The 11626-nt window shown below is 40.7% G+C and overlaps 2 protein-coding genes across 2 annotated transcripts; one reads left to right on the forward strand and one right to left on the reverse strand.

Moving 5' to 3' along the window:
- Positions 1-4594: 4594 nt before the first annotated feature.
- On the forward strand, positions 4595-7179 carry LOC133717629 (pre-mRNA cleavage factor Im 25 kDa subunit 2). The gene is made up of 7 exons (XM_062144339.1): positions 4595-4871; positions 5025-5070; positions 5591-5684; positions 5797-5870; positions 6242-6328; positions 6429-6539; positions 6846-7179. Exons 1-7 carry the CDS (start codon positions 4753-4755, stop codon positions 6915-6917), a joined length of 603 nt encoding a protein of 200 aa, XP_062000323.1. The 5' UTR covers positions 4595-4752; the 3' UTR covers positions 6918-7179.
- A 297-nt stretch (positions 7180-7476) lies between these two features.
- LOC133717628 (pentatricopeptide repeat-containing protein At3g29230-like) lies at positions 7477-9520 on the reverse strand. Its single transcript, XM_062144338.1, has one exon. The coding sequence runs from the start codon at positions 9425-9427 to the stop codon at positions 7790-7792; it is 1638 nt and encodes a 545-aa protein (XP_062000322.1). The 5' UTR covers positions 9428-9520; the 3' UTR covers positions 7477-7789.
- Between the last annotated feature and the right edge of the window lie 2106 nt (positions 9521-11626).

Consider the following 11626-nt stretch of genomic DNA (forward strand, 5'->3'; position numbering starts at 1 on the left):
AACAATTATAGATCCGGAAGATTGTATTGCGATCATATCTGTCTGAGTCTTCATACCAAATGATAACAATTTTTAGCCAAAAGAAAAGAACAAATAATATATAGGCACATGCATAGTTGAGATGCCACCCTATTTCCATATTGAGTTCTTTTGAATTTCTAAGTTGAGCAAAACACAAAGAAAGTCTCGTTAACCATACCAAAACAATATAGCAAAGATTAGTGTCGTGGATGGTCTACATGTAAAAACATTTGCAAATTTGACATGCAACTTATTTAATCAAACTCAAAACATGTACTTGTATTTTTGTTTCTTCATTGTGCTCTTAGATTTTGAACATTTTTCGGTAATGACAAAATTTGTTTAGATTAATTCAATTTGTGGAATTTTTTCTAACATGTTCTTGAAGCAATAGTTCATAAACGTGGATTAAGCATATGTTAATTGCATGGCATTACTAAAATCACATGTACGTATTAATTTGTTATTGATTTCTATAGGCATGTTGTTGTTGTTGTCTGTGTATGTTAGTAGTAAGTAGGAAATGCTCACATGGTGGTGTCGAACGTTTGGTATATGTAGTTGCACGAATGTGGTGCCATTGCAATCCCATCAGTCAATGTGTTTGTGCATCTAGTTCTGTGTTCTTGATTATCGTACCTTTCACCGTCTCTGTTAGGGTTTGTGTTGTCTTTTGTTCATGTATATATCTTTGCTTCATTTGCTGTGATACAGTGATATACATGTTCGATACAGAAATTAAGCCATATATGTATCAATGTATGACTTGTTCTTCATTAGATTGTACCAACTGTCACAGTTCTTCAGGTATGTATACGAGCTGAAGACTCATAAGCTAACCAATTAAGCATATAACATGCATATGGTAGAGCTGTACATGAACTTCCTATGTTGTTTGCAGCATTACATTAGGGTGCGTGGATTATCTTTCATACTGTTTTTGATCAACTTCCTCGATCCCCCTCTGCGTGGCAACGATATGATAGAGCTGTAAAGTATAATTTGTAAGCTTTACTCCCGTACGCGTTGTTGTAATCTGAATAGTCTAGGACACAGATTTAGGCTAGCTAAATGTAATGTTGGTAGGTTCTTATACGAACACATCAAGCGACTCATTAGCTCAAATGATCGAGAAAGAGATTTGGTAAGTTATGTCATATGAAAAATATTTGAAATGACCGAAAAACTGTCTAATTGTAATCAACTTTACTTGATCTTAATGTTCTTAAGTAAGAGATATGCAGAACATGCGTCATTGCAAGTCAAATTAGTCACACAATAATAAATTATTGTATTTTCAAGGGGATTAATGCAGTAATCATATCGACAAGTTATAAATTTAGAAGGTTGTATCAGTAGTTCCGTATTCATCTAAATTCTCATAGAAGGTTTTTGGCTGATCTCGGTTCGGGCTTCTTCGACGGACGACGGTTGCAGGGGTTTGAGATTCAAGATCTGCAGCGGCGTGGGTTGGCGGGGTACTGGATTGAGGTGGCTTCGGTGTGAGGAAGGTGGAGGCGGCATGTTCTGAGGTGGGTCTGTTCTGTGGCGGCGGGGATCACAGCGGAGCGGCCTCATGCAAAGCTTCACTGGAACTGTGTGCAGGGTTTCAGGAGCGGCGATGGCTCCGGGGCCGGAGTCAAGCCTGGCCTGCTGGGCCTTTGAGTGGGCTCTCCGTTTGGAGTTCTTGGATCTTGGCTATTTTGGGCTAGTTACAAATTGGCAGAGCACAGAGCAGTCCGTATGGGGTTTGGGCTTGGTCTTGGGCTGCTACTTGTTTGGTTGGTTGATAGGTGGAGATCGTGGTGGACGGGGGGCCGCTGGTGGTGGTGCGATGGTGGATCGGGTTTGCCATGGTGGCGGGTTTGGCTGTTACTATTGTTTTAGGGTTTGGTTTTATTTTATTAATTGTTGGTAATATGACACTACTAAAGGTGTGGCAGAGACAATCTTCTCTGTCGCGGTCTCGGGGATCGTTCCTGTTCTGGAGTTGGGTCAGCAGCGGTGGCAAACAGTCTGGCTAGACCATCACCCTTGGCCTTCTAGTGGGTCCTTTCTATCTGGGATCGGGTCGGAGGCGATGGCGTTTTGGAGCAGTGGAGGATGGATGGTGTCGACAATAGGGTGGTGATGGTGTTGGGTTTTCTTTAGTCCCAGGTTTGAACGCCCGACAATCCTTTTGGTCGAGTTTGGGTCACAACGAGTGTTGGCTTGGTCGATCAAAAGCTGGTCAGGAGGACTCTGGTTGGTGAGTTAATGTCGACACAAGTGAGTTGTCTAGCTTTAGAGTTCTTACTGGCTGGACGAGAGGTGCGATGTCAAGGATTTACTGTTCCTGCGCTTTTTGTCTTTGTCATACAGTTGTAGTGCCAGTTTAGAGTCAGTATATAGAGTTCCCAGTGGGAAGTCTAGTGGCCATTTCTGCGTAAGAGATGTCGCCCAAAACTCGTTGTAAGCAGTTCATTATTAAAGAAGTTCTTATTTGATAAAAAAAAAAAAAAAAACTCGTAAGCATGTGCAGATCGACGGCGTTGCAGATATTGAGGGCGCTGGGCGTGGCGGTTTCGACTTCGGCCGCGGCGTTTGGACCGTGGAGCGTTGGGTCGTGGTGTCGTGGCAGTTTCAACTTTGGCGGCGGCGTAGGATCGTGGTGGGGTTTTGTGGCGGTGTTTGCGTCGTTTGCGTCGTGACGGCGGGAATCCTGTCGGAGCGGGCCTGGGCACGGTGGTGGCTGAGGACGGGTTTGGAGATGGAAGTTTGGTCTGGGCCAATCTCAGCCTGTTGGGCTTTGGGTAGGCCTGCTTTTGGAGCTCCTTGGGACAAAAATTTGATGAGCTAGGGTTTTGCTCTAGGGATGGTGTTTTTAGTTTGTCTAATTACAATAAAGTTCATTGTATTAGGAACACTCTATGTACTTCTAGCGCCTTTGGAGTAGTACCGAAAGAGGGTATTCGCTACCTCTACGTATTTAAATGTACAATGAGTAAGAAATTTAAGCATAACTAGTTCAGATGATTGAGAAAGAAATTTAAGCTTTGTTATCAAAGATATTCGAAATGACTGTTATCAAAGATATTCGAAATGACCAAAAGATTGTCTTGTAATAAACTTTACTTTTTTTTTTTTTTAGTAATGCCACGAGGGTGAAATAATGTATTCATCACAAGCCAGAATAGGTCGTTACATACCCTTCCGCTGTCATTTATAGACAGACAAGAAGCTAGTGGTAGTACCCACAAGTGGTACGTACATATAGTCTTACTCATTGTACATTTAAATACGTAGAGGTAGCGGATACCCTCTTTCGGTACTACTCCAAAGGCGCTAGAAGTACATAGAGTGTTCCTAATACCTGCAAAAACTTTCGAGCAACACCCACACCCGAGCCTCCGGAACGCTAGCATTAAGTCTCGTCTGGCAGCAGATCACGCGTCATTGGTGAGGCCAAAAGGCCCGCCCGAATGCCATAGCTGCCGCCGGACGAGAGCAAGCTCTTAGTTGAAGCCGCTGCCGCCGACCCTTAGGGTTTCTTCGAGAGAGAGATGATAATTCTAAAAAGACTGTAATAAACTTTACTTGATCTCGATCTTCATAGGGATATGCCGAACATAAATTGTTGAAGTTATTCAGATTAGTTGCACATTTGCACAAGTAATAAATCATTGTATCTTCATGAGCCATAATGCAATATAGATCTAGAAGGTTGTATTACTACCACATTGAAAGAAGTTCTCATACCAAATGATAATAATCTTTGGCTAACGCCTAAAATAAAATAAAAAATTACATAACTGTCATATGTATGTAGAGAGCTGAGACACATAAATAAACGAATCCTTTTAAATATCAATACCGTGCATAAGAAAAAGAAAGTCTCGGTAACCACCACCAAAATAATATAGCAAAGATAGATGATCCATATGTATATATATTTTGCAAATTTGTCACACTTCTTATTTAATCAAACTCGAAACATGTACCTGTATCCTTGTTTACAGTGCTCTAAGATGTTGAACATTTTTCGATGACGTACGACTAATTGCAATCATCTCCAAAACGATCTAGTAAGAAATATAAATTTCAATTGTAAGAGCAAGTTCACCCGTTGGGTCACCAGGTCACCCACTATTCACTACTTTTTAGTGTTAATTTTCACCCTCTGCGTCACGGGCACAGTTTTCATGGTGACCTAGGTCACCAGGTCACTTTGCAGGTCCCGATGGTGACCCAGAAAGTGACTCCGGTTGACCCAGGGCACGAAATACACTGTGCTCGTGACCCAGAGGGTGAAATTAACACTAAAAAATAGTGAATAGTAGGTGACCTGGTCACCAAACGGGTGAACTTGCTCTAACTACTTCAGAAAAAGAAGAAGAAAAGATTGTGTAAACACAGCTACACACCGCATAACTATTTTCGTAAATAGGTTTCTGAAAAATAAAAACAAGTAAAAAATATTGCATAATTGGCGGCACAAGCCTCTTGACCTCCACCGTTCGATTCAACTAATTGGACACGTGGCAGCCCCTGGAGGAAATCAAACAGGGAGAAGACTGGTCCGTGATGCGGATTTGTGTTAAACGCGACTAGAGAGAACCAAAAACCCTGGGTTTTGTTTCTTCTGGGTTTGAATCTCTCTCCCTCTCTCTCTCGAAGTCTCACACTCCTCGCAGATCAAAAATTCTCAGAGCCAAAACAGAGAGACCGGAGATCTCCTCGGAGCTGTAAAAAATGGTGACGTCGGCGGTGGTCAACACCTATCCACTGTCCAGCTACACGTTCGGGACCAAAGAGCCCAAGATGGAGAAGGACACCTCCGTCGCCGATCGCCTCGCTCGCATGAAAGTCAAGTATGCGACGTCGTTTTTAGCTTCGCTCCGTTTTCAATTGATTCCGATTAGTTTTTTAATTTCAGTGTCCGTGAAGGTTCTTTATGCTTTTTTTTATAAACCCTAATTTTTAAAATTTTTTTTGTTTGTGTGTGTTCGTTTTTGAATTCACAGCTATATGAAAGAGGGGATGAGGACAAGCGTCGAAGCTATTTTACTGGTACGTTCTCAAAGGACTTGGTAATTTTGTTCGGTGAAATTGTAATTTTTTATTTTATTTTCAAGATGATATAGGCAATTGAAGCTCTTTTTGTGAAGCCTGAACACTTATCTAAGATGCATTTTGGATGATTAACCAGATTTATAGGTTTAGGAACATTTGCTATTGTGTATGACTTCATTTTATACATGATGCATCAACCGAGCCCCAATAGATTTAGGGATTGTATACTTGGGTGGGGAAAATAGGCGAATTTTATTCGTATGTTTAATGGTTTCTGAGAAAGGTCGGCAAATACTTAGTAATGGGTATTAGCAGGCTATTAGCTATCATTTCAATTTGATTAGTTCATGTTCTGGTATAGTAGGTCTCTGATTCCCAACATTCTTGCAAGCATAATTCATGTGTGAATTGTGGCGTGGCTTGGGTGGAGGAAGATTGGGCGTGAACTTAGTTTTGATATATACATGTAGGTGTTTGCATTATTTCCCAGGGCTCAACATTTTTCTCGATTGTGCAGGTACAGGAACATAATCATCCCCACATACTGCTTCTGCAGATCGGAAACACGTTCTGCAAACTTCCTGGTGGACGGCTGAAGCCAGGAGAGAATGGTATGGACTTAACCCTTCACTCCATCCTTTTTATGGTGTATGCATGATATTGTCAAAGGCTAAAACCTTTTCTTTTGTTGTTTTTTTTGGGGTGGATCTTGTCGTGTTGCAGAGATTGAGGGGCTGAAAAGAAAGCTCACCAGCAAACTTGGTGCTAATTCAGCAAACCTTGTCCCTGATTGGCAGGTACTGTTATTAAGTGTTGATAAGAGAGAGATAATTTAAGCCTTATTAGTGGAAAACACGAGAAATATAACTGGGAAGGAAGTTGTTTGTAAGTGTAATAAGGCAATGAAAGATGTGTGAATGTGCCAGAGCATCAAGAATGAGACGGATAATAGCATTTTAGGTGCTTCTTTAGTGTTATTCTTCATAAAACTGACATTGGTGTATGGGAAGCTGCAGTATGTCAATCTAACATGCCACCAATTGTATTTGAAGTTCTGAAATTTAGTTATTAATATAGGCATATATCCTACAACCTTAGCGAGCTTGCAAAAAACTACGTGCTCTATTTTTGTTAATGCTTGTTGCTTACCTTTTGAATCTTGATGCAGATAGGAGAATGCGTCGCTATCTGGTGGAGGCCAAACTTTGAAACCATAATGTATCCATATTGCCCTCCTCACATAACAAAACCAAAGGTAATGACCAACCCTGTCTACGAGACAAACAATGGAATATTGTTTATGTTGCTTCCCAATCTTTGCCATGTACTGATTTTGCCCTATGTTTGTAATGCAGGAGTGCAAGAAGCTTTTCCTTGTTCACTTATCTGAGAGGGAGTACTTTGCTGTGCCAAAGAACCTAAAACTCCTTGCTGTTCCGTTGTTTGAACTCTATGACAATGTTCAGGTATGATAATTATATGGCGTGCTTCTGTTATATAATCTTAGAATTGGACTTGTGTTTCAGTGTGAATTTTAAGTTCCAATGCTGTGGCTACTTCTTGTTAGAATGGTTTACCAAATATTTATAATACCTCATGGATATTTCGCTTACCCATCTTCCTATTGCTGTAGTCTATAGGATTAAAAACATTAATATTTCTTCTTCCCATGAATTTTATCTTCTTCTTCTTGTCCTTTCTGTTTTTTTTTTTCCTGATGTACAATCTTCATTATTCTGTTTGTTCTCATGATGCATATTTCTCAATTGCAGAGATATGGGCCTGTTATATCTACAATTCCTCAGCAGCTTTCCAGATTCCAATTCAACATGATCAGTTCATGAGTGGAGGATGGAACTTTGAAGTTATTGGGATAGAACTCTCCAATATAATGACGATCGTATCTTAATATCATTGCATGGACTGATAGAGCTGAAGATCTGGACATTATTTCGTTGCTTAACTTGAGTTGGTTAGTTTTGGATACAGCTATCCAGATGGCTGAAGTATAACTTGTGATATGGTCTATCTATCTATATTGGTCACTATTATTTGCTGATGGGTTTGCATTACTCTTGAAATTTTATTTGAACTATGTTTGCATTGTGTGTTGTGCAAGTTCTTATAGTTGTAGTCTTAACAGTAAAGATACTGTTGTTTCTTCCCTGCAAGGAAAGATGTTAATTTCTGTTAGAATCGGGGAGTGATACGATTAGTTGTATTAGTGTTGATTCAAGATTATTTTGGTTAAGATTTCTTAGCAGAACTTATTGTGCTTCACTGTATTGTAATGACGGGTAGGGACTGTAGGACAAGGATGTATGTAGGGTGTACGTGGCAGCTTGTAACATTTTGTATCTTGCATTTCACAGCTTTCTCATCAATTTCATTTTGAGAAGCTGTGTGACATGTATTGATCTTTGTAGAATCGCCTTTGATCAATGAAATTCTTTCTAGAAGGTGTTTTTTTTTTTTTTTGAAATGTCTAGAAGGTGTTTTCTTAAAGATACAAGGTTTGATTCTTGTAGCATGGTGCTTTCCGTTCTTGTTCCATGTCATGCTTAATATCTATTTGAATGCCAGAGGCCAGCCATAAAAAGAGAAGGGCTCATGACTATAAGTACTGAGCTCTGCCTGAGCGGCCAAGCCAATATTTCTCATCATTTTCACATTTACATTGCTTTGAAAATGATTGAATCCATCTGTATGCAAGACTTCAAGAAGCATAAACATTACTATGCCCTGTGTTCTTCCAAATTTTCTTTTCTTCCATCATTTCTCTTGCACTTTGAGCCTCCGGCCATTGCCCTACTGAGGCATGCATGTTAGACAAGAGCACATAAACTCCTGATTCATTTGCTTCCAACTCTGTAGCTTTCTCTATCACTTCCTCTGCCAATTTAAGGTGACTTCTATCTCTGCAACCGCCAAGCAAAGCTCCCCATATTGCTATGTCAGGCTTATACGGCATTTCCTTTACTAGACGTACTGCTTCCTCCAACTGACCATTTCGGCTCAGTAGGTCAATTATGCAGCCATAATGCTCGAGTTTTGGTTCAACCCCAAAATCCCTCTCCATGGAATAGAAGATTCCTTCACCTTCCTTTACTAAGCCTCCATGGCTACAAGCAAAGAGAGCAGCAGTGAACGTGAAGTCATTCGGCTCCAACCCTTTTTTTTGCATCAATGAGTATATCTTGATGGCGTCTCCTGTTCTTCCGTGGATAGCTACAGATCTAATCATAACATTCCAACAAAATACATCCCTCTCTCCCATCTTGATAAAAAGCGTGAGAGCTCTATGTATGTCCCCGCATTTTGCATACATGTCTATAAGGGCAGTCCCCAAAATGGCTCCAAACTGAGACCAGTCTTGTATCAAGTAGTGTATCCACTTTCCAAATTCTAAAGCACCCAACTGAGAACAAGCCGATAGAACAGAAACAAACGTGTATTTGTCCGGAACTTCACCACCCGATTGCATTTGGACAAAGAGATCCAATGCTTGTTCAAGTTGTCCATGCTGGGAGTAACTTGAAATCATAGAGTTCCATGAAACCACATTCTTGCAAGGCATTGTCTCGAAAAACTTTGTCGCTGTCATAAGGTCTCCTGCAGCGGCATACACTCTGATCATTATTGTCCATGATACAACATCCTTCTCGGGTATCCGCTCAAACAAATCTCTCGCATTGCCTGCATCCCCTACTTCAGCGTAGCCGGTGATCATCGAATTCCACGAAACAATGTCCCTTTCAGGCATGACATCAAACAGCTTCCTTGCACTCTGAACATCGCGAGCACTCACATAAAGTGAAATCATTCGGTTCCGTAATTCGATAGTTTTCACAGACACATCATCAAACACCTTGCGGGCATCACTCAAATCCACCATTTTAACGTATAAATGGAAAAGGGCATTAGCAACTGATAGATTGGACTCAAACCCATCCTTTACAATCCGGCAATGCACTTGTTTGCCTTTTCGGAACCAACCCAGTTTAGAACACGAGCTCAACACATATGGGTAAGTGAAGTTATGGGGTTTGAGTCCTCTCTGAGGCATTTCATCGTACAGGTGCAGGCATTGCTCAAAGAGACCATTTCCACCATACCCTCTAATCATAGCATTTTGAATCATGATGTTATTACTGAAATGAGAACCCAGTTGGGAATATATGAGATTGGGATATTCCATTGCTCCAAACTCCGTGCTCCGCCGGAGAAATCTGGAGAAAGTTTGGATGTCTTGGTTGAGTGAGGTAGTGAGAATGAGGGCATGTATTTGCTTCAACTGTCTGAATGTGCATTGTGGCAGTAATTTTGAGAGTTTGAGCTCTAGGAAATAAGCCATGCCATTCACTTTTTGCCCCTTTGTTGTTACTATGGAGAAAACTTACTTGTGGGTTTTTAGGGTTTAAGGGAGGGTTTATCAGAGTGCATAAGAAACAAGGTTCCTACTCCGGTATTACATTTGAGATACGAAAATATATGCAAAATCCAAACAACTTTAATTTCTTATTGGTCTATAACTTTATAAGAGCCATCTTTATTAATTAATAGGAACTGATAATGATCATTGTCTTTGCTTGATCTCTTTGGCTTTGTTTAGCCAAAACGAATCTTAGGAAATCAAATTTAAAATTGAATCGTTAGTACCCCAAAACACAAGTCATCGACTTCAATCATGGAATCAATTCAAGTTTCAGGAACCAGATTGCTCCTTATCATATGTATATTCCTTGCATAATTGTCATAGCAATGTAAGTTCATCTAACAACCAACAAAATGAAGGACCAGAACAGAGTCAACCTTTAGAAACCTTCAACATATCCAACTACCCCTCTCTAGGGAACAGAATCTTGATGGAAGCATGCAAGTCATATTTTTGGCTTGTAAGACAAATATCTATATATTTTGGTGGATTAAAATTTCTTCTACAACAAGTTGGTGTACCCAACGAGTTTGGTTTAACAGAAACCTGACTAGGTTTGTAAGTTGGTGAATGTGAGTTGGATACTCAAAGAGGTCAAACATTCGATTATCCGCTTGTGAAAAACACCACTTGGGAAGAGCTTTATCCAAATTAGGTTTCAGCTCAGAGTCGTAGCACACTTTGTCACCCAGGGGCGGAACTAGTAAAGGGTCTGCAGGGGTTCAGACCCCCCCCCCCCCCCCCCCAATCAATTGAACATAACAACTAATTAATACATTAATTATGTATAATTATATATAAGTTTATATGTTTTAGCAAATCGGACCCCCCCCTGTTTGCACAGTATTTAATGTAGTGATACTATTTATCTCTCATTATTATTATTTTGGTCAAAAAGAGAGATGAGAGCATTTACCTCTCATAAATTATTTACTAAAATTCATAAGAATTCATTTATTAGGATTCAATCTAATATATTCTTTTCTTCTTCTTTTTCTATTGTTCAACACTTAAACTTATTGCGGTTTACGGTTAATTTTTTAGTTTTGAAGTTTCATTAGATCATAGTAAGGATCGAACAATAACGTTTGTAAAGAGATTGCTTGCTATAGTTGAAGTCTAAAGAAAAATGTTGTGAAGTTTTTTTGTTTCATTTTTAGTTATATGTTTAACTATGTCCCGACCCCCCCCCCCCCCCCCCCCCCAATTACAAATCCTGGTTCCGCCCCTGTTGTAACATCCCGTATCTTAATTCACCGGTTTACTAGTCATTTGGACAGTAAACGACAATTCGATTTACTTTTACTCTTTTTCGGTAACTTTAGTGGCCCTAAAAGTTGACTTTTTGATCGGGTCAAAATTTGAGAAAACTTCCTTCGTGAAAGTTGTAGAGAACGTTAAACCGAGCGCGTGCATATGTGGTTCGTAAAAATCGGAGTTCGTATGCGAAAGTTATAAGCGAAAGATTAAAGTTACTGTTCATAGTTACTGTTCAGGGTAAGTTTCTATAAATAGCCAATTTACTGTGGTAAGTTTCCATTTTGGGAAACTTACCGGCTTTTCTCTCTCCTCTCCCCCGATCCTTTCTCCTCTTCGGCCCGATTTCTTCTCCCTCCGATTTCTTCCTTTTCCGGCCACCCCACGATGGAATCCGGACATCATCAGGCTCGCCTTCTCTCCCTTGACACGCCTGGGGTGGTGTTTTGCGGTGGCTCGACCGGTGGAGCTCGATTTGGAGCCGTGAACTTCACTGTAGCAGATTGGGGTTTTCCGGCGATTCTTCCGATTCCGGCCGTTTCCGGCCACGAAATTGACATCGAAGGTTCGGTTTTTGACATAGATCATTTCCCCTAAGGTCTTTCATTTCAATTTGCAGTGTAGAGGTCGAATTAACGATTTGCAATTTCTAGGGTTCTTGGAATTTCTGGAAATTTTTCACCGGCCGAATTGGAGCTCTTCCAGGTAAAATCGGAACTTGTTGTAGTTGAATGAATGGTTGGGTCTGATGAGTAGGTGGTGCTGTCCAAATTTGGTGGCCATTGGAGGTGGTGGCCACCGGCGCGTGGGCCCCACGCGCCGCCACTGTGGGTGGCGCGTGGAGGCGTGTAGGGCAGTGTT

This window comes from Rosa rugosa, chromosome 6 (genome assembly GCF_958449725.1).
Source record: "Rosa rugosa chromosome 6, drRosRugo1.1, whole genome shotgun sequence".
Taxonomy (NCBI): Eukaryota; Viridiplantae; Streptophyta; class Magnoliopsida; order Rosales; family Rosaceae; genus Rosa; species Rosa rugosa.